Below are 27,611 nucleotides of genomic sequence, written 5' to 3' on the forward strand. Positions count from 1 at the left end.
AGTGTTGCAGTTTTTCAATGCTTCGTGCAAAAAAAGCTTGACAGTCCGTATTTTCCCCCATTTTAGTAATTCTTTTTGAAAAATCACAAAAGTTTAATTTTCAAATAAGTCAAAATATTCAAATTTTGCTCAAATTTCTGTTTCCATTCACGAATCTTCTTCAGAATGTTTGAAATAGCATTACAAAGATATTGATTCCATGTTTGTGAAGTTTGGTTGATGTTAACAATATTTTGAGCAAAATATGAAATTTTTGATTTATATGAAGATTAAACATTTGCGACTTTTTAAAAAGAATTACTTATATCTCATAAAAACAAACTCGTTTGATATACAAAACATTCAAAATAGCTTCATTTGCGCTCAGAAAAAAATCATAATTAAAAACTCGGAGAAATAGGATTTTGAGTTTCTCCTCGATTTTTATAATGATTTTTTTCTGAGCGCAAATGAAGCTATTTTGAATGTTTTGTATATCAAACGAGTTTGTTTTTGTGAGATATATTTTGAGGAAAATTGTCAGAGTTGTTCCTTTTGCTGTTGTTGTGAAATCCATCTTGTCCGGCATTTTGTGCGATACACCAATAATTATTCTAATTTTATCAACTTATTTTTCGAAATTGGGAAACTAATTATTTAAAATTAATAAAATTTATTATTTTTTGAAAAAAAATTTTTTTGAATTAAGCCTTCTATTGATTGAGTGTCGAAAAGTGATTAAAATATCATATTCAGTTAATATTCAAAATGTAGATGAGAAATTGAACCTCTAATTTTATTATTTGTGAATAAACATAAAAATTTCCGATTTTTCAGAAAAAAATCATCATCATGGAAATCGGATTATCTTTGAATTATTTCGCCTCACATTGTCAGATTTCACATTATGCAATAATGATATTATATTTTAATTTTAATATATTAAGAGGATCGATAAAAACAAATGAAAAATTGTGAAAGTGCTTTTATCTATTTATTTAATTGTGACAAATTTATGTTTCATGATCTTGTGTTGACGAAACTAATTTTATTTTGAAAGGATAATGTGAAATCTGACAATGTGAGGCGAAATAATTCAAAGATAATCCGATTTCCATGATGATGATTTTTTTCTGAAAAATCGGAAATTTTTATGTTTATTCACAAATAATAAAATTAGAGGTTCAATTTCTCATCTACATTTTGAATATTAACTGAATATGATATTTTAATCACTTTTCGACACTCAATCAATAGAAGGCTTAATTCAAAAAAATTTTTTTTCAAAAAATAATAAATTTTATTAATTTTAAATAATTAGTTTCCCAATTTCGAAAAATAAGTTGATAAAATTAGAATAATTATTGGTGTATCTGTATTATCAATTCTTTTTGTTCTATCGAAATATCTTGAAATGAAAATGATAATAAAAAAGCAAAACAATATAAAAATAAAAAGTTTATAAATAAACAAATTAAAAAACAAACAAATATAATAAAATTAAATAAAACAAAATTAATAAAAAATATTTTTTTATTAAAACTATTTCATTCTCACTATTTTTCTATAAAACAGTTTAAATTTGAGTAAAAATTGCAAAGAAACAATATAAAAGTTTCCGCTGTTGTTTTGAAAACTTATCCCATAGGTGGAATCATTATCTGCAACATAACAAAATAAAACTTTTTATAATGAATGGAGAAAAAATTGACAAATTTAAGGATAACTCCATTGAACACATTCATAGCTTTGAATCATTTTATGGAAATGGCTCCGAAAATACGTCTTCAAACATTGAAACTTTCAAGAATGAAATTAGCTGTATTTCTACTTTCACAATAAAAGGTGTGCTTTTTTGATGAATTGCATTTTCACCCAAATACTGAACAAAATCAAAATAAAATTCAAATTTGAAAATCATTTTATTATTCTTCTTTCAGATAATATTGGTTCATTTGTTTGCGTTGATGTTACCCAAGCTCAACAAGATGGATCTTTTTCAGATACTCACAAGTGGCAAGTGAAGGATGAAATTCAGAACAAAGACGATTCGCAAACTGAAAAAGGAGACACCGAAAATTCCGAACCTGATTTTTCTCAATCTTCATTTTCTCCATTCATTCTTCCAAAAGGCGTAACAAAAACTGCAGAAATTTCAAAGACAAAAGAGTGTGAATGTCCTCAACTTGCACAAGCAGAAAATTCACACAGTCAAGAACAAATAAAAAAAATTAGTCCTGATGATGAACTTGCTTATGCGACAGCAGCAGCATTATCAGCGCAAATGATCATGGATTCTCCTCCCCCCGTATCTTCTTTGGTAATGTCAACACCTTCGGATTCATTTGTTCTTCCAGCTTCTTTTTCTGTTACAGACACTTCATCCAATCAACACACTTCATCTTCGTCTTCCTCGCGCTCATCATCCATTTCACATCAATCCTCTACTCCTTCATTTTCTCGCAGTCACCCTTCGTCGCCCAGTCGAAAGGGAAAAGCTATTTCCTTCTTACCCCAGCGAACAGTATCTGCCACTTCACTTAGCACCTCACCAATGCCAACCTCAATATCTCCGCACATCACATCCCTTCTTCCCTCACGCATTACAACCGTCTCTTCGCTCAGCACTGCACCTTCATCGACGGGATTTAGCGTGCTTCCGTCGCATTCAGCGTCGCCTCCGTCGCCTTCAGGATTGATATCAACGCCAGCAAAGACGTCTTCTCCTCGTCTGAAGCCGACATTTACGCGCTTGGTCTCCTCCCAACACACCTCTCAAACACCACACCGCTCTCAAGTGCTCGACTCCTCCAGCATTTCAACCTGCTCCTCGGTGTTTGAGTCATCAACCACGTCATCCTCTTCCTTCCACTTTCCTGGCGACTCGCCTGGTGGCACGCCTGGGCCATCTTCTCCGTTTGCCATGTCCTCTTCAACTGTCATCACGTCTGCCTTGTCCGTCCCCTCTTCTCTTCCTCCCCGTGGCACATGCTCCTCGCAATCTGTCTCGCGGCTGTACCAACAGCAGCACCTGCAGCAGCTGCAGCAAAAGGAGCTGGAAAAGCGCGAGGACAAACTGAAGCAGTATCTTTCTTCGTGGAAAAACGAAGTGCTGCCGGCGTTCGACGAGAAGCGAGAACTGGAGAGTGTCAAGCAAATGTGGCGGTTTGGCGTGCCGTCGGCGATCCGCGGGGTTGTTTGGCGAAAGGCTATTGGAAACAGGCTGAACATTACGTACAAGCTGTATGAGATGCTGGAGATGCAAAGGAAAGCTACAGTCAAGCTGATGCAGGAAGAGGCAGAGCGGCGAGCGGAAGGAGAGTTGGGTGAATACGAAGCGAAGGAGGAGGAAGATGAAATGTGCCACTTTGTAAACAAAAGCAATGCAAGAAATGCCGAAGATGAAGCAAATATTAAAGGCAAGAAAGACATGTTAAGAAGCAGCAGCCAGCAAATGCTTTCATGTGAGCTGAATGAAAGTAAACACAAAAGTAAAGAAGAAGAAGAAGAAGGAAAAGAAAAAGAAGAAGAAGAAATAAAAAGAAGTGAGTGTTCAAGCTTAAAGAAAGACAGTGCTTTATTGCCAGACAAAGACAAGCCAGCCCAGCCAGCAGAAATCAGACGAAGCAGCACGCAGAGCAGTCTGAAGAAGAAAGCGCAGCCAGCTGAACTGTCTCCCATGAACGACCTTGTCAAGACGATGACGCACATCCAGCTGGATCTCCCGCGGACGCTGGGGCAGTACAAGAACTTCCAGCAGGGCGGGCCCGACCACGAGGCGCTGTGCTCGGTGCTGTTCTGCGTGGCGCGCTATCGGCCGGATGTGGACTATGTGCAAGGGATGTCTTTTCTGGCGATCATGCTACTGACAAGCATGGATGCCTTTGACGCCTTTGTCTGCCTGGCGAATATGGTCTACCAGCACCACCTGCTCTTCCGCATGTTCTCGGCGTCGCAGTCAGAGACGGTGGCAGGCGCAGAGGAGGAGCGCAGGAAGCAGCTCGAGAGGGAGAAGCGGATGGGCCACGTGGCGCCGCCGGGGCTGCTGCGCGTGCCGAGAGACACGAACGGGATTGTGGCGCATCTGAGGCTGTTCTCAGAGGCGATCAAGCTCTGTCTGCCAGAAGTGGACGAGAAACTCCGCGCTCTCTCGATCGAGGCGGGGCTGTTTGGGGTGGAGTGGTTCATGACGCTGTTTGTGTACACACTCCCGCTGGACACGGCAGCACTCGTGTGGGACAGATACACCTGCGACGGAGAAATTGCACTTGTACAGGCTGGATTGGGTTTGTTATTATTATTGTTAGTATTATTTTTTATGACTTGTGTTTCATCATTCAAAATGATTGACATATTGAAATGATTTATTTATTTATTTAATTATTTTATTTCCATTATTCTATGCTTGGTTTATTAAAATGCACCTTATGCCTTCAGGTGTGCTGAAGTCTCTGAGTGAAGTTATCCTCAGCAGCGATTTTGAGGTGGCGATGACTGTGTTGCACAGCCCCCAAAAGGGAATCACCGTGACGATGATGGGCGAGCTGATGGACTCTGTTCACATGACAAAGAAAAGATGGCTGAAAATTCTGCAGAAATTTGATACGTGCGAAAGAGACACCTGGTTTATGACAACCGGATGATGGATGGGTGGGCAATGTGAAATGCGTATGTATTACTTTGTTTTTTTTAACTTTGCACAGTTGGCAATTTCTTTTGGTCCGGAAATTGATTCGGTTGTGATTTTTGTCATGACACACTTCATTTTGGAGCGATATATTAAGAAAATTTGAAGTTTGATTTCATTCAATTTTTATTTCAATCATTTTTGCGAGTGATTTATACATTTTTTGTTTAACGATATATTAATAATTATCGCGAGTGACATGCACTTTCTCTATGTCTGTTATATATCTTTCGTTTGATTCTTAATTGTATCAAGAACTTTTTGTTTTATTTGTCATATTTTATTCCTATTTTATATCATTCAATTCATAATTATGAAAATACATTTAAAGGAACAATAAACTTTTAAAAAATTATTTTTGCAAAAAATAGCAGAAAAAATTGTTGGTGTTCAAGTCTTGGAATAATTGACTGAGTTGGTTAAAAAAAGTAAGTAAATATGGCTAAGATCAGGCTTTCTTCTCCCAACTCTTAATCACAAGTATATCGCTTATTCAATTATTTTGCACATTTTCATGAAAATTATTATTATTTTATGCCTTTATCATTTGAAATAACTTCTATGTTTTCTTTTGTTTTTTGATTCTGAGATGGGATGCGGAGCGTTGTGTACTACACCTGTTATTGACTTCAATAATCAGAATCTAGTAGCCCTTCCTGATTACATATATCAGAGTCGATCTATTGAAACACTAGAAGCATCTCACAATTCATTAACAATTATTTCTCCTTTGATAAAAAATTTACAAAATCTTCATACTCTTAATCTTCATAGAAATTTGATTCTGGTGCTTCCAGCAGAAATTGGAATGCTCACACATTTAAAAAGGTATTTCCTTTAATTTTTATCAGTTTGTAAACACTTCATAAAAATTCTTTCTACGAAAAGGCTTGACTTGGGAAAAAATCGATTGACTTCAATTCCAGATTGCTTTTCACATTTAACCGAATTGACATACCTTGATCTCAGCGAAAACCAACTGGAATTTTTACCAAAATCCATTAGCGAATGCACTCAGTTGAGAGAGCTTTATTTATCAAAAAATCGTTTAACAGATCTTCCTGATGAATTTGGAAAATTGAAGAATCTTGACTCTTTGAAATTTAATGGCAATACACATTTAAATTCAACCTTTTCAAGATTTGACGTTCTTGGATCTGATTCAGTGAAGTTTCTTGTTCATTTTCTTGAATACAGGGGGACTCATCCTCTATCAAGTCGATTTGCTCGTCGAGTAGATGCACCCCGCCTTTACTTTGCGGATCATGGACATCAATCTACATCGTGGATTGATCCAAGATATTTTGAGTATGTGCGAACAATTCCATATGGGCATCGCCAACGTTTCAAAATGGATGGCGATCCTTTCATTTCACCTATTAACCAAGCTCATGTTTCTGTATCTGTGACACAAGGTTCACAGCCAAGCTGGATGCGAGAGCCCTTCAAAACAGACATTCCCTGCGAGAATCCGCAATGCACAGGGCGCAGCTCGATGCATTGCTCCTTCCGCTTTTGCATCCAGTGCTGCACCAGCGACAACTGCATGTACCACATCCGCCTGAGAGAAGTGCAGCGCCTCAGCGCCACGCGCACAGCAGCGTCTGCACAGAGCTCGTCGTCTTCGTCGTCAACATCGGCAGCGTCCCCAGCGTCGACTGCTTCAGCGACCTCGTCTGATTCGAGCAACAGCTCCAGCTCATCTGCGAAGACGAGCGACTTTCTTGTGCGTGCTGCGAAGCTGAGGGAAGATCTGCAGCGCCTCCACCCACCGGAGCCTGAGCGGTGGTCAGAGAAGCCCCGGATGGGGTGCATCGTGCGGAGGGAGATGCTGCTCGAGGACTCGTTCCAGGCGTTCATGACCGTCAAGCCAGATGTGCTGAAGCTGCGGCTGAATGTGAAGTACCAGGGTGAAGAAGGGCTCGACTGGGGCGGGCTGTCGCGGGACTGGTTCTGCCGGATTATGCCAGAGGTGACCAACCCGAACTACGCGCTGTTCTCCTCCACGGAGCAGAACCCGTACGTCTTCAAGATCAACCCGCTGTCCTCAGTTAACCCCGACCATCTGCAGTACTTCCGCTTTGTGGGCAGGATTTTGGGGAAAGCGCTGTTCGACAACTTCACCATCACGGTCTACTTCACCCCGGTGTTCTACAAGAAGCTGCTGGGGTATCAGTGCTCGATGACAGACCTTGAGATGGAGGACCAGCAGTTCTACCAGTCGCTGCTGTATCTGCAGGAGAACGATGCAGAGGACATGGACTTCACATTCACCGTGACAGAGACGGAGTTTGATGTGGTGCGGGAGCTGGAGCTGAAGGAGAACGGGAGCGAGATCGCGGTGACGAACGAGAACAAGGCAGAGTTCATCCGGCTGATGATCGACCACAAGCTGAACTACAAGACGACCGAGCAGATGAGGGCGATCCGGCGGGGCTTCTACGACATCATCCCGCAGCAGCAGCTGGCTGGCTTCACTGCTGCTGAGCTGGAGCTGCTGCTGTGCGGCACGTCTGAGATCGACGTGGCTGACTGGAAGGCCAACACAGACTACGCCCACTGCACATCGGCCACCGAGCAGTGCAAGTGGTTCTGGGAGATAGTCGACTCGATGAGCCAGACGGAGCGGGCGAAGCTGCTGCAGTTTGTGACAGGCACCACAAAAGTGCCCAGCGGCGGCTTCGCGCGGCTGATCGGGGCGACGGGTCCGAGGAAGTTTACGATCTACCGCTGCCAGAAGACGTGTGAGCATCTACCGACAGCACACACATGCTTCAACCAGATTGACATTCCGATGTACTCGTCGAAGGAGCAGATGCAGAACAGACTCACAACTGCGCTGATGGAAGGGGCAGAGGGGTTCTACGAGAGATAAAAGGAAAAAAGATTGAATATAACATATCAATCAGTTAGGCTCATTCAAAGAAAAAAAAGAAATGCTAAATAATTCTTGTATATCTCCTCATCATCTTCAGTAATTTCATTCGTGATTGCTGAGATGCACTCAAGAATTTAATCTTTGATGCATAAAAAAAAATACACGACGTCTCACGTATTTTTTTTAAAACTATGTCTTCACAATAGATTTCATAGTATTTTTTATTAAGCTGTTCTTTTTCAGAGGTTTTTGTATCTGTCTTTTTTATCTGTTGCTTCTGTGCGTTGAATGTTGTTTTGACATATTATTGGCACTATTTTTGAGGAACACCTCTGCATCCTATCCATTTCAAGCATTCATTTCACCAACACTTGTGTTGGATCTATCCTACTTTATATCGGTTTATTTGGTAAACTTTTTCAAAGCCTATTTTCATCTATTTTTTTCAGTTTAAAACATTTTTTGAAATTTCTTGTGATTCTTTTTTGATTTGTTAAATAAATTTTTTTCCTTGTTATTATTTACAATATTCTATTATTTTTTCTTTAATATTTTTGAATTCAAGCGAATTATTATTCATTCATTGTTTGTCAAAGAAAAATATATATATAAGATCACAACAATGTTATTCTTCCTTTTTTCTCTCTTGTTTCTTTCTGAACTAATTGAATCAAAGATATATTTTAAGGAAGAATTCGACAGTTTGTATTTTTCAAGAAAATATTTGTTGATTAGCAAATTACTTTTAATGAAAAACATGAAATTTTTGAAAATTATTCTTTTTCAGAGGATTGGGCCTCAAGATGGGTTATCAGCACAGCACTTCCCGAAAGAAAGCTTGGAAAATGGGGGTTGGGAACTCCACCAAAATATCACAACAAGGAGAAGGCAAAAGGGCTGAAAACATTCACAGATCACCGACATTATCTCATCAGCGCTGATATGGGTAAAACCTTTTCCAATGAAGGAAAGACGTTGATTTTATCATATTCTGTGATGTATCCAGAATATAAAGACTGCGAAGGAGCATACATCAAATTGTTGCCAGAAGTGATAAACCAAGAAAAATTCAACGCAACAGATCCTTATTACATCATGTTTGGACCAGATATTTGCGGAAGAGATAAGAACTTCTTCCAGTTTGTGATTATGAAAAATCAAAAGGCTCATCCAATCAAAAAGATCATCAACAGCACTGCAGATGCAGGAACACATTTATATACATTGTTCCTTCATTTTGAGAACTACACCTATGAAATATTTATTGATGAAGATAGAAAATATGATGGTAAGCTTTGGGAGGACTTTGATTTTATGGAGCCACCTATGGTTTGACTTATCATTTTTTATTTCAACTTTGCTAAAACTGAATTTTCTCTTTTTTAAGATTCCTGATCCTGACGCAAAGCAACCAGACGATTGGGAAACAGATCCAGATATTCCAGATCCAACAGACAAGAAGCCAATGAACTGGGATCAGCCAATGGTGATTCCGGATCCTACAAAGAAGAAGCCCTATGACTGGGACGAAGCTACTGAAGGGCCTTGGGTGCAGCCAATGGTGAAGAACCCAAGATACAAAGGGAAGTGGGTTCCGAGGTTGATATACAATCCGAAGTACAAAGGAGAATGGAAGCCGCCTCTGATTCCAAATCCAAAATATGCCCCACAACTGAAGAAACTGCCATTTAAGCGAATCAGATACATCGGCTTTGATTTGTGGCAGGTGACAGCAGGGACGCTCTTTGACAACATCTTTGTTGGGGACGATGTGGACGAGTACAAGACATTCGTGTCTCAGACGTGGGAGCTGCAGAAGAAAGCAGAAAAGGGAGCATCGGAGACAAGCACAAGGGATGGCAATCTGATGGATGTGGAACCAGAGAATTATGATGATGAGCCTATTCCTGATGACACAGAGCTGGCTGACGAGGATATCGACAAGGAAGATGATGACTTCGAAGATGAAGGCATATCAATTTAACCAAATAAGCTCACTTCATTCTTTTGCTGTTTGAGTTCGACTGCAGAGTTACTACAAATTCATGATTATTGTTTTCTCAAACTTTTCTTCCTTTTATTGAATTATTCCGTAATTTTTTGTTTTATTACACGACAAAATTAAAGTCATTGCGTGAACATGCGTTTGTTTTATATATCTTTTCAATGGACAGAATATTTTTATTTTTGTTCGGTTGCAATTCAAATTGATCATGACCCCCTTTTTCTCTTTCAAAAGAATGGTATATAACTTCATTAATTCAAAATTTGAGATGACATTTAAATCTGTGATAATTTCTTATACATTCTCATTATATTGTAGGAAATGCATAATGACAAATCACAGAAGAGATAAAGCAAAGATATTCGCAGGCTGTCATATTATTTTGGCAGTTGGATTAAAAATTTGCATAAATCAACAAAATAAAAAATAACTGGAATTTTGAAACATTGATATGTTATAAATTTGAAAAAAATAGTTGGAAGTTTCGTTTGAATTGCAAAGATTTCTTTTATAAAAATAATTATTTTTCAATAAATCCAAAAAATGAAAAATTTAACAATTTCATTTTTAATATTCATTGAATAAAAAGCAAAGCAAAAAATTGTCTAAAATTCGTTAAAGAAGTGAGATGAAATAGTATATTTGAAGTTAGACCGAAAAAGTTATTTAGATCATATCGTCCATTGGCAAAGGAAGTGCAGCGGCTTCAGCAACTTCTTGTTGGATTTGAAGTGCAAGAGTTGGATCCATTTGGATTTCTGGTGGCATTAACGCCATTTGTTCCACCAAGGAAACAGATGGATCTCCAAGAAGTTTTGACAAAAGCATCAAATATGGCTTTTCGATGTTGTAGTTCGATTTTGCTGAAATTTCAACATATTGCAAATTCTTCTTGCGATGGAAAGAAACTTGTTTTGTTTTAACTTGTCTGTCTTTCACATCAACTTTGTTTGCAACGAGAACGATGGGAATGTTTTCACAAACACGTGTAAGATCTCTGTACCATTTCTCAACGTTGTTGTATGTTGCACGTGAAGTAACATCGAACATAAGAATTGCGCAATGTGCTTGAATGTAATATCCGTCTCTCAATCCACCAAACACTTCCTGTCCAGCTGTATCCCAGTTGCAGAATGTGATCGGTCCGTGGTTTGTGTGAAGAGTGAGGTTTGTCACATCAACACCAACTGAATTAAAAAATTTAAAATTCACATAGGACACCATAAAAATAATTAAGTTCACAAACTTGTGGCTATATATCTCTTTTCGAATTCTCCAGTTCTGTGACGTGTCACAAATGTTGTTTTTCCAGTTCCACCATCGCCAACAAGAACGAGTTTAAAAGTAGGAAACGATGGGGCTGCAACTGGAGCAGAGGTCATTGCGGGAGCAGGAGCTGGAGCGCCAAAAATTGACATTCGATCTTCAGATATACAACAAAAGGGTTAAAATACCAGTTGAGGAAATTTAGATCACTCTTTTCCCACCATTTTTCAAAACTTGTTATTCGTTGAAATAAGAAAAATTACGAATATATCGAAATTGAATATCATCAATTAGAAAATTCACCCTTTATTTCCTAAACATCTCTTACTGTATTTCACAAATTATAAAAAAATAATAAAAAAAATTTTTTTCATTTGTACAATAATTGGAATCTATGTGTTCAAGAACACAAAATAATTAAAACGAAACAAAGTGAGATGCAATAAAAAATCACCAAATAAATTAAACCTTTAAAGAATAAATTGCTGGTATTGTAGAAAAATTTAAGCCAACAATTTCTGAAAAAAAAAGAAACATATTATTTCATCGAAAATTATGAATAAAAATTATTCTTTAACGAAAACTCAAGAATATTAATTCCAAATAGCAAGTAGAATGAACAACATAAACAAGTTATTCATGGTAATATGGGAATACTTCGAAATCATTGTAAAGCACTCTTCCTTCGAAGTCATAGTGAAGCGGGCGGTAGCAATGCTCGCAGAAGAAGAATGGATCTTCAGTTGCCATTCGATCTTGGTACGTAACATAACTAGAATAAAAGAATATGAATGAAATTCACACATAGAAGGAAATAATATGAAGCAAATATTCTGATAAAAATAAGGAATAAGGATAAAGTTCCACAAACCGAGCAGGAAAGATGTCGCAGATTTTGCACTTCCTTCTTCTGATTTTAGCTTGGAAGATATGACGTGGGTAAGATGAGTATGTTTGGACGTCCATGGGAGTTGCGAGCCTTGCTTCAGTAAAGACAATGTTGTGCTCACACGAGCCCTGATGAACGTAAAGATAGGGCTGGCCTATCTTTATTGTCAAATCTAAGAAAGTCGTGTCTTCCATTCGCTTGGAGCTAAACATTCCAACAGAAGGGATAGTAAAGCGAGATTTGTCATTCACCCAATCTGATATGAATTTTGAATAATCCATATTCTCAGGTAGACGCATATCATTATAAAATGTGTTTTCAATAAGGAAAAATCCAGATTTTGTTTGTTGGCCATCCATAAGATAATCAGCAAGACAATATAAACGATCTCTAAGCGCAGTAAGTGACTGTGAGCCAAGTACTTGAAATTCTTGCTGTTTCAGTAATTTGGACGGATGATAAAGGGCAACTGTAATGATAACTTCATTTGGACCAATTGTACGTTCTTCTGGAGCATGAGTTGGCTCCTTCATCATCGATGCAATGTAGTTGATTTGCTTATGAGATCTGGTTGACTTTATATCTTGTGCGGTTCTAAATATAAATTAAACATGACAGCACCAACAAAATTTTTATGAATTAAATATGTACGACAAAAAAATTAAAGAAAAATATTTTTTTATGATAAAGATATTAAAATTAATAAGTTTCAAACCGATTTTTGTACATTTCATAAGATCTAAGTTTGCAAGGCTTTGGATCAATTTGGCACTCCCTCTTTGCGCGCTCAACATTGTCTGCACCATTAACTGTAATATGAATATTAACGATTTCAATTGTCAGCCGAACATTGAAACAAATTGATAAAAAGATATTCACGTGATCAGAAAAAAGCAATGGGTTTATAAGAAAGACACGAAATAGGGGTTCAAAAAAACTCTAAAAATCATACAGCTTTCTTGCTTGATGCCCATTTCCGCTTCTTCGTGAATGATTTTATCAATTACATCATCAATAACTTCTTTTTGTGATTTTTGTTTGAATTCGGAGCAGCTGTTGTATAATTTGTTTTTGAATTTTTATTTTGAAATAGGAAAGATAAAATCATAAACTCTTAAGAAAATCATCTTTAAATAATTAATTGTCACACTCCAAATCAACCTGGTCTCGCGACCATCCTTCTGGAATAAAGTCTTCTTCAAATTTTGGTACTTTGTCACTAACTGATGATTGAAAGTGGCGCAGTGATATTAATCTATGTCCTACAGTAGCCATATTTCTTTTATTTTCGATTGCTGTTGCAAAAAAAAATTATAGTGCAGCAATCAAACCAACACAGAAAATTTTTGAATGGCAAAGGGGGAATTTCATGGGTCGATCACATCAAACAGATCTTAAACGAGTATTTATTAAGTGCTCTTTTATAAAAATATAACACTCCCACATTGCAATTAGCGATATTATAAAAAGAAGATTCTTCAAAATGTACAAGTTACATGAAGGAGATCAAATGTCATCTGAATCATCTTCTGCTTCCGAGATACCTGTTGTGCAACGGCAGTTATCATATTCTTTAAGCGATAAGAATAAAAATATACCAGCTAAAAGTGAAGAAACATCCGATGATATGGACTTTAATCACCCTGGAGAACCTCCGCTCAAATCAATGTTTAATAAGGAAAGAATTCAAAAACCGTGGACTTTGAAGACTCATTTGTTTTTCATTTTGTGGTTTCCTTTTGGATTGGTTCTTGGGACATTTAAGTTTTTAACTGTTATGTTTGTCGGAATGCCACTGATGGTGATTTTTAATCTGTTTGATAAAGAATGGCTTTTTTGGCAAACAGTGGGGAGATTCTACAATTTCTGGTCATATGTTCGAAATCCTGAAATGTTGGCACCTGCCAGTGAAGCACCTATCATCACATGCAATCATGTCACTGATTTAGATGGTAAAAATATTTTATTAGAATTATAATTTCAAAATATTTCAAATATTTTATTTTATTAGGAATTGCTTATTTTCCAATACTTTTAACCAAACATGCAGTTGAAATTACGACAGTATTTTTGAAACCACTCGTTGATACCGCTGCGAGATGTAAATGGCCTTTGAAAGTTATCATTAGGGAAACGGACCCAGAAAAAAAACATCTCACCAGAGAAAGACTTCTTGAATTTTTTAATTCTGAAGAAAGCAAAGATCGTCAACTTTTTGTTTTGGCTGAAGGTGCCACCACAAATGGTAAAGTTGGGTATGCTATTCATAATATTTTAAGTTGAGTTAGATATTTAATCTTTTAAACGCTTGACTGTTCAAATTTTTAGGTTACTTCAATTCAACAGATTTGTTTTCTCTCTCGACAAGCCAATTCAACCACTTGTTGTCAGGGTGAATCCTCATATGCCAATAAATATTGACATTCCCTCAAAGAACATGTTTCCCAATTGGTGTGCTGTTTCTAAAATTGTTTAATTGATTGTTTATTATCTTCTGTATATTTTTTTTCTTTTGATTTTTTGTTGTTTTACTATTGTTGCAACTATTCTCTTTATAATTTTTCGGTTTTTGGATGATTTTTCCAGGTTTTGGTATATGTTTTGCCCATTCGTCACTTATGAATATACCGCACTTCCAGTCCAAACTCGAAAGCCAAATGAAACACCAGAGGAGTTTGCACGAAGAATTCAGCAAATGACTGCGGATGAGCTTGGATTAGCATGTACAACTTATTCTTACAAACACAAGGTTTGAATTGAAATTTTAAATGACCTATTTATATTTCATTGATAAATTTTATTCCTGTTTTGCATCATTCAGAATCGCTTGAAGAAAGTTGTGCGTTAATACTATCTTTAATTTTCGTTTCTGCTTGCCGTTGTTTTTTTTAAACTTTTTTGGCAATGTTCAGAAAACTTACATATAGTTTCATACACTCTTTCATTTTTTTCCCCTTTGAGTTCAGCCGATTTATTGCGTCATTATTTGTTTGGCCTGTTTTCCTCCGTCAATTTTTCGTTCCTATTGGTGAGCTGTTTTATTACTCTTTTTTCAAATTTGCTATTGTTTTATTCGAATTTTCAGTTTTGAGGATTCAAAAAGAAGGCATTGACGCAAATAAATTTAACAAAATTATAAAAAGAAGGAATGATTAATTCAGATGTGATTTAAAGAAGTAAGAAAATTTTGAGAGGTAATCCATTTTCAATTCATCAAAACAATCATGAGTAAGTTGCTTAATGCAGATGTAAATATCCCTTCATTTGCTTATGTACTTGTAAAGCAAACATGCCTCTTACATAATTGTTAAACGTTTTGTGATAATTCATTCGGGTTTCGTTCTCAAACCTTCTCGGAGTCGAGAGTTAGGAATGAAAGGTCATCCCAAGCTGCTTCTCACTCAAATGCGATTCATAATAGCTAAGAGAGGGGGAATGCAACCACACAAAACGAAAACAACAGAAGAAGTACATTAAGAAACTTGTTAAATTACGAAAAATTTCCTCATGAAGTCAAGATGCTTGAAAAATAGATTCCTCTACCGTCCTCATCCGCCACCAGGTCTGCATCCGCCAGGTCCAATAAAGTCTGTCAATAATAATAATAATAATAATAATAATAATAATAATAATAATAATAATAATAATAATAATAATAATAATAATAATAATTATAATAATAATAATAATAATAATGTAATAGGCATTAAAACGGGATATCCAACGATTATTTGTGACAAACCATCTTTTCTTAGGTCTCTCATGTTCATTTGACGAGGATGCGACTGCCTGGTCTGTTGAGGAGCAGAATATCTTTGTGAAGGAGCTTGAAATGAGAATCCAGAACCCCTTTGCATTTGCGAAGAGCCATACATTAATTCGTATGCTTTTGGTGGCCAAAAAGTAGCAAAACTACAAAACAATCACAAAAAAGAATAACATTTCAAGAAAAAGCAACCATTGCATCACTTCGGCATACTACCAATAAATATATTTTTTAGTTGATTTCCATATTTTTTTAAATGGAGATTCAACCACACGCCCGTCGCGGATGTTCTTTAAAAATTTTCGGAATAATCCAATAAAGTGTGCAAAATAACATAAGCATTAAAATGGAAAATGCAGATTCATAAAAAATAAAACAATATGCATTTATGCCACAATTCATAAAGATTATATCAAACCATCCACCAGACAATAACAAGAAGAAAAAAGAAATATGTAATGGGATAAAACCAAAACAAAATTTAAAATTTCTCATTTATCGAGTTGGACAACAGCATATTTTTTTAAAGCCAGGAATTTAATAACCTGGAGAAGTCGTTAGATTTTTTGCATTGAAAAATGGAGCTTAAACGTCAGGCCATACGTGCTCATTTTGATGATTTGCTAAATTTTGCTCAAAGCAAATATGCAGAAGTTCTTACGTCCCAACCTTTTAGCCCAGAAAGAAGTATTTATTTTCAACAAGTGTGCTCTTTAGACATTGCATTTGTTTTTGTTGAAACAAATTATGATTTTTTAAGGCATTTGATGCATTTCGGGAGTTGTGGGGATTTCAGCAAAACGAAAGAACAACATTGGAGCGAAACAACAGCAACCCATTACAACGCATTGATATAGGAAGCATTGCTTATAAAATTGGTGTTCTTTTAATGGTCTATGCCGAGCAAACAAGAGATTTTCATGTATTGTCTTTTTTTTATTTGATTTTTGAAAGTTAAATTTGCTTTTTACAACAATCGCAGTATTTTAAAGATGCCTTTCTGTTTTTCAGAGAAATTTATGGAAGGCAATATTTTGCTGATCCAGCCAATCTCAATCAACCAAGTGATCTGGATAAAACTCTCAAATATCTGTTTCGTTTTCTCAGTTGCTCATTAATTCTTCGCGAAGAGCATTGGCTTCAAAAGATAATAAGCGAAATCAGAACAATTTTGGCAGCAGATTCAATGACATTTTCGCCTCCTGTTTATTCAAAGTGGCAAGCAACTTTTGTGCAATCTAACCGTCTTATCATACAGCTTCTGAATATTTTACCACCGTTGTCACCTCCACTGACATTCTTTTTTTCGCGTTCGCTATGTGTTGCGCCAGATGAAAAACACACCAAAACTAAAGCATCAATAACGTTGTATCACCACAATAACTATCTGACTTATGTGGACAGAGACAACTTACTGTTCAAAGCACTTGACAAGGAAATTCAAAGTAAAGCTGATGCATCATCCATCTCATGTACGCTTACTGTTATCTGCTTTTATTGCATATTAGCGCATTCTATTTGATTTGTTAATTTTTTTTCCCTTTCCTTTCTTTATTTAATATTCGTGCATCATCAGATTCAAACTTGCCAACCAGCTGCTATGCAACTTCATATCAGAATGAATGGAGCAACTGCGGAATATCTGCACCTTCCATTCAGCCATCGCACCATCCATCTCATCCATCAACCGACTCATTTGTTTCTGTCTCGCTTCACAACGGAGTTGGCTTCATAACACAGACATCTTCAGATCCAGCAGACTCCACTCGAATCAGCTCATCTGCAGGCCATCTGCCTCCGTCTCTGTCCCCAACACTGTCCATTGCAGACATTCATACCTCCGTCCCATCAAACAAAGGAAAGAACATCCAATCTCCATTGCATTCCTTCTTCTACTACACATCCTCTTCTTCTGTCTCCTCAGAGCACTCAACACTTTCTCCTCTCCCCCTCCCTCTCCCCCCTCTCCCCGTTGACTTCTCCAAAGAAGTCCTGTCTCCCCTCCCTTCCACCTGCTGCCTCGCTGCCCAGCACACCCCTTCCTTTCAGCTGTCCCATTGCATCCTCGTCTCTGGCGGCACAGTAGCTGTTGAGTCGCTTCGAGGGGCTGTGGGAAAGCTCACACTGGAAACACTGCTGATGAAGGAGACACTCTGCATACAGACAATGGGGGTGGACAGCAATGGACATCACAGACAGGGAAAAGGAGTAGGCAATGGGGAAGGTGAAGGTGAATCATCGTTATCATCATCATTGTTTGAAGAAGAAGAAGAAGAAAGAGAAGAAGAAAGATCAGTGACAAATGAGAAGAGGAGAAAGCAGAAGAAAGAACGTGAAGGACACAACAATTGCTGTTTGTACTATTCAATGACATCTTCTTCACCAGCTGATCCAATTCCTCTTCCTCAGCCTCATCCTCTTCCTCCAAGTATCATTCCAATTGGAGTGTCTCCGTCTTGCCAGACAAACACCTTCCATCATCCAATCAGCATATCATCTTCCCTCTCCTCTGCCCTTTCACCGCCTGTGATGTTTTCTGAAGAAGACAGCTGCTGCACTGGAGAAGGGTACATAGACAGAGGAGATGATGCTGAGGAAGAGGGAGAGGAAGAGGGAGAGGAAGAGGGAGAGGAAGAGGTAGATTCAGAGAAGGTGACAGACACAGCGCGCGATGAAAGAGGAGCAGTTGCCTTTGACACAGATGATGAAAGAGCAGGAGGTGAGTCAGGATTCAGCCACCATCAGATGCAGTGGGAGCACCAGCTGCTGAGTGATTCCCGTGTTTATTCTCTTCCACACAGCAGCACATTCGGAGACAGCTTTTCTCCACAGGCACAGCCAGCACACAACGCTCAGCAGCAGCACCAGCCAGTTCGCCATTCACACAACATTCAATCAACCATTCCTGTTCTGGCAGACACATTCTCTGCCAGTCAGACAGTTGGATCATCGCTCTCCCACCTGGCACCATCATACGTTGCCATCGAGTTTCCCGCGCATTCTTCGCATCCTCCGTCTCATCATCCTCTTCTTTTCACTCCTTCTTCTTCCTCATCATCATCTTCTTCCTCTTCCTCTTCCTCTTCTTCTCTCTCCAACATTCCCAACAGCCACCCCCATTCAACCCATCAGTCTTCCCTTCTCCAGTCTTCAATGCAATCGATCAATCCACCCCCTTCCTTCCACTCCACTCTCTCTCCAATCACCACTCCATGGACATCACTCATGAACAATGGCTATTCAGACACTGCTCAGACACTAAGACAGCACCAGCAGACTCAGATGCTGTCTGCACTCAGCTCATCTCCTCTTGGATTGCATTCCTCCTCCTCCTCTTCTTCTAATTTACAGCAGTCATCAACTAACAAAGGAAACCATTATGTTGAGAATCCTCGTACTCTTCTGCTCCAAAATCCTTCTGTCGAGTCCGTCGTCTCCATTTTGGGACAAGTTCTGTCAGCACAGCAGATGCAGACAAGAGAAACAGGAGTAGCTCAGCCAGATCATTCGTCTCAATCATCTCAATCATCTCATTCAGAACACACAGATCAAGCAGAACAACCAAAAAGAGTCGAAAAAGTAACAATGTTGTATTTGACAGGAGACAGCGACCCATCTGAGATTGAGGCATCATTCTATGGATTGGCTGGAAAAACGACTCACCAAAAGAACACAGCTATTCCATCGATACGTGCATCTTCGCCTTCTTCTTCCTCTCCTTCCTCTTCCTCTTCTGTTGCTCCGAAAAGCCCACTGGCTCAGACACATGCACATTCACGCAGCACGCCAAAACAACAGCAGCAACAACAGCAACAACAACAGCCACATCTGTCTCCACTGACACAGTCTTCATCTCAAAAGAAAGAAGAAGCTGAACAAAACAATCGGAGTGCTACTCCTCCTTCTTCTCCTTCTTCACTCAACCAGTCCATTCTCTTATCTGATATAATTATTCCACCAACCTCAAAGCACTTGTTCATCCAGCCATTCAGCAACGCCCACTTTATAATCTCCTCCACCGCTCAACAACAACAGCAACAGCAACAACATTCCAAACAGAACCAGCCAGTCAGAAGAGAATTAACACCAACAGACAACTCAACAGAGACACCGCTGCCATCTGCAGAGTCACCTGCTGTTGTCCCCCTGTCAAGCGCACAACATCTTCATCAATCTCAACAGCAACAGCAACAGCAACAGCAACACATTCAACAGAAGATGTTCCATTTGGGCTTTTCAAACGAAGCTGCAAACGAAAATGAATCTTCAGACAGAGCAAATACAGCACAGGAATACAAAACAGCAGAAGCTGTTTCGCGTTCATTGCCTTCTGATGAAAGAGAAGACACAGGAAATTCATATGACAACAGCAGGAGTCAATTCGAAGAAGCACAAATGAATCTTTCTTCTGCTTTCCCTTCTGAAAGTTATTCTCCTTTTCCTGCTCGTTTTTCGACTTTGTCGCATTTGCAGTCACAAAATGACACAAACAACAACCAATCTTTTCATTCTTCATTGCCTCAAAACCAAAAAGGAGCGAATGCTCTTTCTGAGAATGCTTCAAACAAAACAACAAAACGCGAACAGGAAAAAGAACAAAAGCCAACCAATCAGAAGGAAACTGAACGAGAACATTTGATCACAAAGCAATCACAGCCACAAGTGCTGAAGAAGGCGAATCACATGCAGCTTCCACAGCCTGTCTTTGCCCTCGGTACAGCTGTTGGCGCAGATGGGGCGCCACTCGACACACAGCAGATGCTGAATGAGCTGTCGCAGATAACTTCAATCAACCAGATCCTCTCCTCACATCAGAACGCAGCATCTGACCTGTCACCTTCACACGACTCCATCGCTGCCTCTGTCGCTGCTTTATCTCCTCCTCACCAGACAACCCCATCTCCAGCCCCTCCCACGCCCTCTCCGCCCATCCCCTCTCAGTTCCCCTTCCCCTTCCGTCTTCCTCAGCATGCCCCGCTGAGTGGAGTAGACAGACACTCAGATCTGCCTGTGTCTCTGATTGATGGAGAGCCCCCAATCGCTCTGGACATTGCAACAGAAGCCATCTGCAAGTCTCCCCCGGTGCAGTCCATCCCACACCCAGCCACCGACCTCAGCCAGTCTGGCTCACTCATCCTCGACAGGGTGCTGTCACACTCCATCAACAACCTGAAGAAGAAGCCCAATGCAAAGAAAGGGGGGAGTGCAAGGCGGATGATGCGTGAGAGTGGAATATGCTCCGATTCAGAGCCAAACACAGACTCTGTGTTTGAGACGTGCTTTCAGTCAAAAGAGAAGAATTCGTTTTCTGGTAGAAAAGGGAAGGAAAGGCAAGTCCATTCATCTTCTGTGTCTGCACTCCCACATTCGTCTTCGTCATCTTCGGTTTCGTCTTCTTCATCAACATCTTCATCTGCTTCATCATCATCATCATCATCTTCTTCTTCTTCTTCTTCTTCTTCTTCATTAGAAGGAGAATTGGAGCTAATCGACTACAAAAGCGAGAACGAAGACGAGAAACTGAAAGGCAATGCTTATCAAAAGAGCACGTTCAACAAGAAAAGCAAGAGCCACCACAAAGAAGAATACCATTCTTCACAGAAGAGACAAGGCAGATCACACAAACACTCCTCAAAGAGAAGCAAACAGAAAGAAAAAAAGCATTCACACTCATCCAAAATCAAGCACCAGAGTTCTCAAATAGCAGAAGAAGTGAATGAAGAAATGGAGTTTCCACAGCCCCGTCCACAGCTTGCCCCTGTTCCAGCGCCTTTCCATCTCTGCCAGCAGCATCAGGAACATCAAAAGTATCAGGAGCAACAACAGAGGAATGAAAATAAAAACATGAAGAAGAAGAAGAAGCGAGGCGCATGGCATCTGAACACCACAGCCACTGCCTCGACCGAGTCTGTTTATCAGCACATCCACGAGACAGATCAATACTCTCTCTCAACCATCCAGCTCTGCGCGCCCATCGACAACCGCCCGTTCTTCCGCCCTGTTTCTGGCTATCGGCTGCCCCACCCAGCAGACGATGACGCACCTCTGCACTTCGAGGCATCAGTCCAGTCAGCTCCTGTGCTTCCCTTCCAGGGAGGAGGAGGAGAAACAACGTCTCCAGCACCACTCATGGTCCTGTCTGCTGCTACGCCCACTCCTCCGTCACAGACAGAGCAGCAGGTGTTGGCGGAGCAGATGAGGAATGCGCTGTCGGAGGTGTATCTGATGCCGAAGAAGAGGAGAGAGGCAGAAATCGATCAGAGCGAAAGCATCTCAGACAGAACACGAAATGGCTCAGTCGACGTCATCTGCGCTGATCAAACACAGAATTATGATCTCTTTTCACAGCAAAGCTCACAGCCAATGAAGAACCACTATTTGTTCAGTTCGTTCTCTCCCTCACTCGCACAGGACGAGATGGCACGGCAGGAAAGGCTGTTTGAGACCGAAAGGCTGTCGCCGATGGTTGTGAAGAGCGACTATCATCAACCACACAGACTGACAGCCATTTCGAGTGAGTGGGCAGACGAAAGCGAAGGGAGCACGCAAACATTTGGATCGGCAAGTGATAAGAGAGATGCGTATGATGGGTGCAAAAGAAACAGCAAGCGCAAGCCGAAGAGAAGGAGGATAAAACATTGTGCTTCGCAGAGTGCATTCAGCAACTCGCAGTCGAATGAGTCGTTTGACTTCAGTTCGCATTCAACGGAAGACAGCTATGGAGGAGCTAAGGAAAGCATAATTGTTGCTTATGATGCAACGGAAGATTCAAATGTGGTTGAGGAATATGATGAAGACGACGAAGAAGATGAAGACGGTGAAGAAAGCGAGGAAGAGGAAGAGGAAGAAGAAGCAGATAATGATGAAGGTGAAATGGCTGAGGATGATGAAGAAGAAGCATCCAATGAAAGAGACAACCATATACCATTCTTTGGAACAGTTGATATTACAAGTAAAGGAGACGAAGATTTAACTTTACACAGATTTCTCAAGGAAAGTGCAGGAGGGGAAGAAAGAGAAAACATCAGAGAAGGAGAACAAGGAGCACGAAGGAAAGCGAAGAATCGTCCAAACAGCCGAATACTTCCTCATCGTCTGCGCTCGTCTGTTTGGCGAAGGCACAGCAGAAATCAGCGGACGCGCCGTTTTGAGGGGCGCAACCGCCATTTGAGTTCTGTTGAGTCTGAAAGCTCATCGCCAAAGCAACAGAACGAGGAGGAGCTGTTTGATGAGAACATTCTCTATTTCCAGTCGCAGTCGAGGAAGGAGTCTGAGTCCGACAACCAGAGCAAGTACGACCAGGCATCGTCGCTGTTTGAGGAGAGCGAGGCAGAACAGTGTGGCTCTGTCAGCTCAACTGTCACTATTGAAAGAGTGGCTGCTCCGATGCGCTTCAATCCAGCCATCAAAAAGGGAGAGCAGACACAACAGCAACACCAACAGCTTCAACAGCTCCAACAACAACAGCAGCAGATTTCATCGTGTTCTGCCACTTACTCCCCCAGTTCCACAGAGTTCGACTCATTCCCTTACATCCTCTCTTCCCAGGGTCTTGTCAGCACAGATTCTTATTTGCAGAGCAAGTTCTCCTTTCCGCTGGCTACATCGCCACACGCAGGGATGTCTGCTGCTGCCAATCGAGGCGACACTTTCCCTTCTCCCATCTGCACATCCCCCGCAGTCATTGCCTCTTCGATGCTTTCAACTAACATCTCCTCTTTTCAGCACATGACAATCGAGAAACATCACCCTGTGCCTGTCATTGCCACAGGTACATTAACATTTTCTCCTTTGATTGAGTCTAATTTTCCGAACATTTACGAAGGCGCTGTCAACACCATCCCAATCTTCACTTCTCCCACGCACACTCCCACCCCAGCTGAAGCACCCATCCTCTCCTCTGTTCTTAGCGTGGCCTCGCAATCAACAACGCCTTCGCCCACTTCTTCCATCGTCTCTGCCTCTTCCCTCCATCCAGCACTGCATCAGTCCTCTGGCTTCTCCCTCCCTCCTCCCTCTGCTCTGTACGTCCAAGTCCCTTCTCCCTCGGCCAGGCGGTTCACTTTCTCTTCTGCTGCACTCGGCACAATGGCTGCTATGCCCACACGCACAATAACAACACCCAGACACACAGGAATACATTCTCTGCAACAAGGAGAGGAGCAATCTCTGATTAAGCCAGTTGCTTCATCTTCTTCATTGCTGTTGTCATCATCATCCTCTTCTTCTTCTTCAGCCAATTCAGAACTTCCATTCACACGTGGAGTTCCTCAAAGAAAGTATTCAGCCCCTCAGATAGAGACATCCCCACTGAAGCACCAGAAGACAGCCACAACAGCCAAACGAAAGCTTTCTTCACGCCAACTTGCACAGCAGATGGCTGTTCAGGCAGGAAAGCAGTCTTTACCACTCGCATCAACTCCAAAGGGCTCTTCTTCTTCTTCCTCTTCCTCTTCCTCTTCCTCTTCCTCTTCCTCTTCCTCTTCCTCTTCCTTTGCCTCTGCCTCCGCCCAGCTCCACTCTTTCTCTTCTGCTTCGTCTGCTTCGTTTCCTTTGTTCTCTTTCTCTGATTCCCTTTCTCCATCGCAGGCTGCTTCGAAAGAGACAGACAGAACAATCAGAGCAGCTCAGCCTCATCTGCCTCCAAATGCCACAATGTCAACATTAAGCTCTTCATATTCAGGGCATTTCAGAGACAATTATCAGACCGACTATTCTTCTTCAAATCAATTCCTGGCTGCTTTATCATCATCAAGTTCTTCTTCTTCTTCTTCTTCTTCTTCTTCTTCTTCTTCTTCTTCTTCCTCTTCTTCTTCTTCCTCTTCCTCTTCCTCTTCTTCCTCCTCAACTTCTGCTCCTTCCTCTTCCTCCTCATCCAACATTTCTGCTTTGCCTGATGAAGACAAACCCACAAACGAGTCCTGGCTGCCTCCGTGTGTCCGAACTAGCCTTCCTTCTCTTTCTCTTCCTTTGCTCCGTCCAGAGCGCTTTCTCCAGTCTCTTTCGCCTGCTGATCTGATCCCATTCACCTGCCGCCCGTTCTTCTGCATCATCGATTCAGATGCTTCTAAGTCTTTTGCTCCTCCTCACTCATTCAGACAGAAAAATCCTGTTATTCAAACTAGAAACCAGCCTAGCTTTCCCAGCGCTCCAGAATCAGCTTATCGTTCTCCCTTTCATCGCCATGGTCAACCTGTTGTCCTTCTTCTCTCGCCTTCTGTCCCTCTGATGGTGCCCTGCCATGTACATGTGGCTGTTCATGCACGCATCAATGCGAAGGGGCCTTACCCACCTTTCTCTGCCTTCCGCTCGTTTGCTGCACCGTCACAGCTTCGGACATCGATTTCGGCTGCTGAGCACACACCGCAGCCAAACAACATTCTTCATTCATCATCATCATCATCTTCTTCTTCTTCCCCTTCAATAAATACTTCATTGCCCTCTTCTTTCTCTTCTGAGAAACCTCCTCCTGTTCACATGGTGCCTTTTCTGCCTCCTTCTTCTGTTGTCGGACGCTTCTACACACTCGGCCTTGCAGACCCTGTTGCTGCCTTCCTTATTCTCTCTGCGCCAATCATCAGCTTCATCGAGTCCCTCTGCCGAAGCGATCTGTTTCCGTCTTGTCTCTCTTTCCCTCTGCACCCTGCTCACATCCCTTCCAAAACGCACATTGCAGATATGGCAGAAGCGCACAGCACAGCCAGCGACGCCTCGTCAGTACAACAACAGACAGGAACAGCACATCCCCACACCTCCTTCACAACAGCTGCAGGGAAGAAGATGGTCTGCCCGTGTGTTGCATATGCCATTGGCTCTGTTCATTCTCTTCTCTCTGCTTATTCTGCTGCCATGCCCATCCGCACCTCCCAGCAGACTGAAGCTTCGATGCTCTCAAAATCTCCTTCTTTGCCTTTGAATGTGTCTCCGTCTCTTTTAGAAAGCCTGGTGACCTTCTCTTACAATGACAGTGCTCCATCAGCTGCCTTGCTGAACAGCGAAGCCAGTTCAATGCATTCTTCTGCCAGGTTTTCGAATCCTTCTTCGCTGGCATCGTCTTCTGCCTCAGCTGAGCATTCGTCTCTTTCAGCGTCTGCTTTATCTTCGCATTCATATGAACTCAATCAGAATCACCCAACTGCGTATTCAAGCAAACAACCACTTCATTCTGTTCCTTCTTCCTCTTCCTCCACCTCTTCCTTGTCCTCCTCTTATACATCCTCTTCCTCTTCCTCTTCCTCCTCTTCTTCTTCTTCTTCAGCATCCCTCTCTTCTGTTGCATATTCTCAAAGACCCTTTCTAACCGACGATCGTTGGTCGATGCTGCCCCACCTGTCTGCCAAGCCTGAGACTCTTCTCCGCTGCCGCGAGTTGATCGAGCGCACGTTTGTGCTGATGACTCATCTGTATCTCCACCCGCATCTCCATCTGCCTCCTCCTTCTGCATACGATGTGCTGTGCGACCAACGCTGGAGCCTGCATTTTGCCGGATCTGCTGGCTCTGCTGGTTCTGCCTTTTGCTCCTCCTCTACACCTCTCTGGAAGACTTCTTCAGAATGCATCGACGCCTCCTTCTTGCGTCTGTGCGAAGACCCGTTCATTCGGCATTTTGTGCTGCGCCACACGCTGCTGTATGCCATGATGAGGATGCATGTTGCATATCAGGAGGCGCCTTCCCAGTGTTTCCCTTCGTCCAACCCGGAGCTCCCGCTTTGGTGGCTGACACACCCCGTCTGGCAACGACTGGTCCAGGAGCTTGCGAAACTCTGCGGGGTTGAAGGGATTTATGCACCAATTAGATGATAGGTTTTCAGTGGCAAATACTTTCTTTGCACAACAATATGAATTGGGTTTGAATGTTTATATGGAAGAAGAGAAAATCAATCCAAAGTAGTTTTAATATATTTTCATATTCATTGAATTTTTTGTTACTTTTTCGTTTTGTTGTAATTATTTATTGAATTATCTGGTTGTTGTTTCCTCTCCTTTTTGAGTGATTGAATTCAAACATTTGCATTTTTCATTTTTTTTTTTCATTCTTTCTTTCACATCTTGCTTTTGGTTGTTGTCTCGATTCGTTAATGGCAAAGCATGTCATTTACCTCTGCCTTACAAAAAATTTTGGAATGTTTGAAAATGTTTGATTGTTCGATAGATTTGATGTTTAGTCATAAATAAATTTTTGACTCTATTTGTTTTTCTCAACTTTCATAATCTTTTCATTTATTATTTAAGTATGTTTTTAGACTTATGTTTTTTCTTTTCTTTTTTTCCTTTCTTTTTCTATTTAGCAGCAAACTTTTAGAAAGGGAAATTGCTAATTATGGAATTTTTGAATATTTAGTTCCTTTTTGCTTCGGCTTTTATATGTTAATATTTTTTTTTTTAAGTTGAATTAAATATTTTTTTTATGGAGAAAAAATGAATTTATATCGTGTGTTTAGAAATAAAATGAAAAAATAATAATTGCTCGTTTTTTGATGTTTAGTGTGTAAATTTTGAAAAAAGAAATACTTATTTCCATTGAACCAATTCAGATGTTTTGTTGGAAAATGGGTGATTATTCTCGAAAAGAATTGTTTTTCAAACGCGTGCGTTATCAAGCAGAAAATTTACACTAACATGTTCATGCTTTTTATTTGTCTCAATTCATCAAAAAATTCAAGAACCAACATCTGAGCATTTTCAAAAGCTGTGAAGTCTATTTATTTCATTAAAAAAGTGTTGAATTCAAATCGAAGTTTTTCTTTCTATTTCCAAAATGGAAATAATTGTTTCATATGGAATTATTTTTTAATCAAAATATCATAATTTTTTGTATTGTGCATTTATTTCCACAAAATAATAAAATATTTTTTTATCAATTTTTTCGGTTTTTTTTTTTTTTTTTTTTTTTTTTTTTTTTTTTTTTTTTTTTAAATTGAAAATGATAAACTTTGATAGAGTTAAAAAAGAAAATGTTTGAAACATGCAGTTGTTAATTACCATGCCAACATTTTTTTCACGTCATATCATATGTGGCTGATCCTTTTTGAAATCACACTTTCGTTCGAGTTTTGATCAAAATATAAATCTCAATGGGATTTAAAAAAAATGAACTGCATATGTGAATTCACATTGTTTTTGATGCTGTAATTTCAGAGA

General features: G+C 40.2%; 8 protein-coding genes across 8 annotated transcripts; 5 read left to right on the forward strand and 3 right to left on the reverse strand.

Moving 5' to 3' along the window:
- Window positions 1-1,623: 1,623 nt before the first annotated feature.
- MONOS_12982 (Tre-2/Bub2/Cdc16 (TBC) domain-containing protein G) lies at window positions 1,624-4,622 on the forward strand (the record flags this gene model as incomplete). The annotated part of the gene is made up of 3 exons (XM_067865650.1): window positions 1,624-1,824; window positions 1,920-4,265; window positions 4,417-4,622. Exons 1-3 carry the CDS (start codon window positions 1,671-1,673, stop codon window positions 4,620-4,622), a joined length of 2,706 nt encoding a protein of 901 aa, XP_067720778.1. The 5' UTR covers window positions 1,624-1,670.
- A 633-nt stretch (window positions 4,623-5,255) lies between these two features.
- MONOS_12983 (putative E3 ubiquitin ligase SMURF1/2) lies at window positions 5,256-7,541 on the forward strand (the record flags this gene model as incomplete). The annotated part of the gene is made up of 2 exons (XM_067865651.1): window positions 5,256-5,494; window positions 5,555-7,541. 2 exons carry the CDS (start codon window positions 5,256-5,258, stop codon window positions 7,539-7,541), a joined length of 2,226 nt encoding a protein of 741 aa, XP_067720779.1.
- Window positions 7,542-8,159: 618 nt separating this feature from the next.
- On the forward strand, window positions 8,160-9,711 carry MONOS_12984 (putative Calreticulin). The gene is made up of 3 exons (XM_067865652.1): window positions 8,160-8,245; window positions 8,332-8,873; window positions 8,932-9,711. The coding sequence occupies exons 1-3, from the start codon at window positions 8,167-8,169 to the stop codon at window positions 9,526-9,528; spliced, it is 1,218 nt and encodes a 405-aa protein (XP_067720780.1). The 5' UTR covers window positions 8,160-8,166; the 3' UTR covers window positions 9,529-9,711.
- A 199-nt stretch (window positions 9,712-9,910) lies between these two features.
- On the reverse strand, window positions 9,911-10,992 carry MONOS_12985 (RAN1, GTP-binding nucleocytoplasmic protein). The gene is made up of 2 exons (XM_067865653.1): window positions 10,796-10,992; window positions 9,911-10,736 (listed from the first exon to the last, which is right to left on the reverse strand). Exons 1-2 carry the CDS (start codon window positions 10,965-10,967, stop codon window positions 10,216-10,218), a joined length of 693 nt encoding a protein of 230 aa, XP_067720781.1. The 5' UTR covers window positions 10,968-10,992; the 3' UTR covers window positions 9,911-10,215.
- Window positions 10,993-11,179: 187 nt separating this feature from the next.
- Window positions 11,180-12,979, reverse strand: MONOS_12986 (putative snRNA-activating protein complex subunit 3-like protein; the record flags this gene model as incomplete). Its single annotated transcript, XM_067865654.1, has 5 exons — window positions 11,180-11,587; window positions 11,687-12,298; window positions 12,420-12,513; window positions 12,657-12,757; window positions 12,855-12,979. 5 exons carry the CDS (start codon window positions 12,977-12,979, stop codon window positions 11,449-11,451), a joined length of 1,071 nt encoding a protein of 356 aa, XP_067720782.1. The 3' UTR covers window positions 11,180-11,448.
- Window positions 12,980-13,187: 208 nt separating this feature from the next.
- Window positions 13,188-14,846, forward strand: MONOS_12987 (putative ancient ubiquitous protein 1; the record flags this gene model as incomplete). Its single annotated transcript, XM_067865655.1, has 5 exons — window positions 13,188-13,656; window positions 13,716-13,959; window positions 14,033-14,155; window positions 14,291-14,453; window positions 14,526-14,846. The coding sequence occupies 5 exons, from the start codon at window positions 13,188-13,190 to the stop codon at window positions 14,550-14,552; spliced, it is 1,026 nt and encodes a 341-aa protein (XP_067720783.1). The 3' UTR covers window positions 14,553-14,846.
- Window positions 14,750-15,927, reverse strand: MONOS_12988 (uncharacterized protein). Its single transcript, XM_067865656.1, has 4 exons — window positions 15,889-15,927; window positions 15,684-15,760; window positions 15,447-15,616; window positions 14,750-15,293 (listed from the first exon to the last, which is right to left on the reverse strand). Exons 1-4 carry the CDS (start codon window positions 15,889-15,891, stop codon window positions 15,253-15,255), a joined length of 291 nt encoding a protein of 96 aa, XP_067720784.1. The 5' UTR covers window positions 15,892-15,927; the 3' UTR covers window positions 14,750-15,252.
- A 121-nt stretch (window positions 15,928-16,048) lies between these two features.
- MONOS_12989 (uncharacterized protein) lies at window positions 16,049-27,158 on the forward strand (the record flags this gene model as incomplete). The annotated part of the gene is made up of 4 exons (XM_067865657.1): window positions 16,049-16,174; window positions 16,231-16,392; window positions 16,453-16,942; window positions 17,047-27,158. 4 exons carry the CDS (start codon window positions 16,049-16,051, stop codon window positions 26,268-26,270), a joined length of 10,002 nt encoding a protein of 3,333 aa, XP_067720785.1. The 3' UTR covers window positions 26,271-27,158.
- Window positions 27,159-27,611: the final 453 nt, after the last annotated feature.

This window comes from Monocercomonoides exilis (assembly GCF_001643675.1).
Source record: "Monocercomonoides exilis strain PA203 chromosome Unknown scaffold51-639645, whole genome shotgun sequence".
Classification (NCBI taxonomy): Eukaryota; Preaxostyla; order Oxymonadida; family Polymastigidae; genus Monocercomonoides; species Monocercomonoides exilis.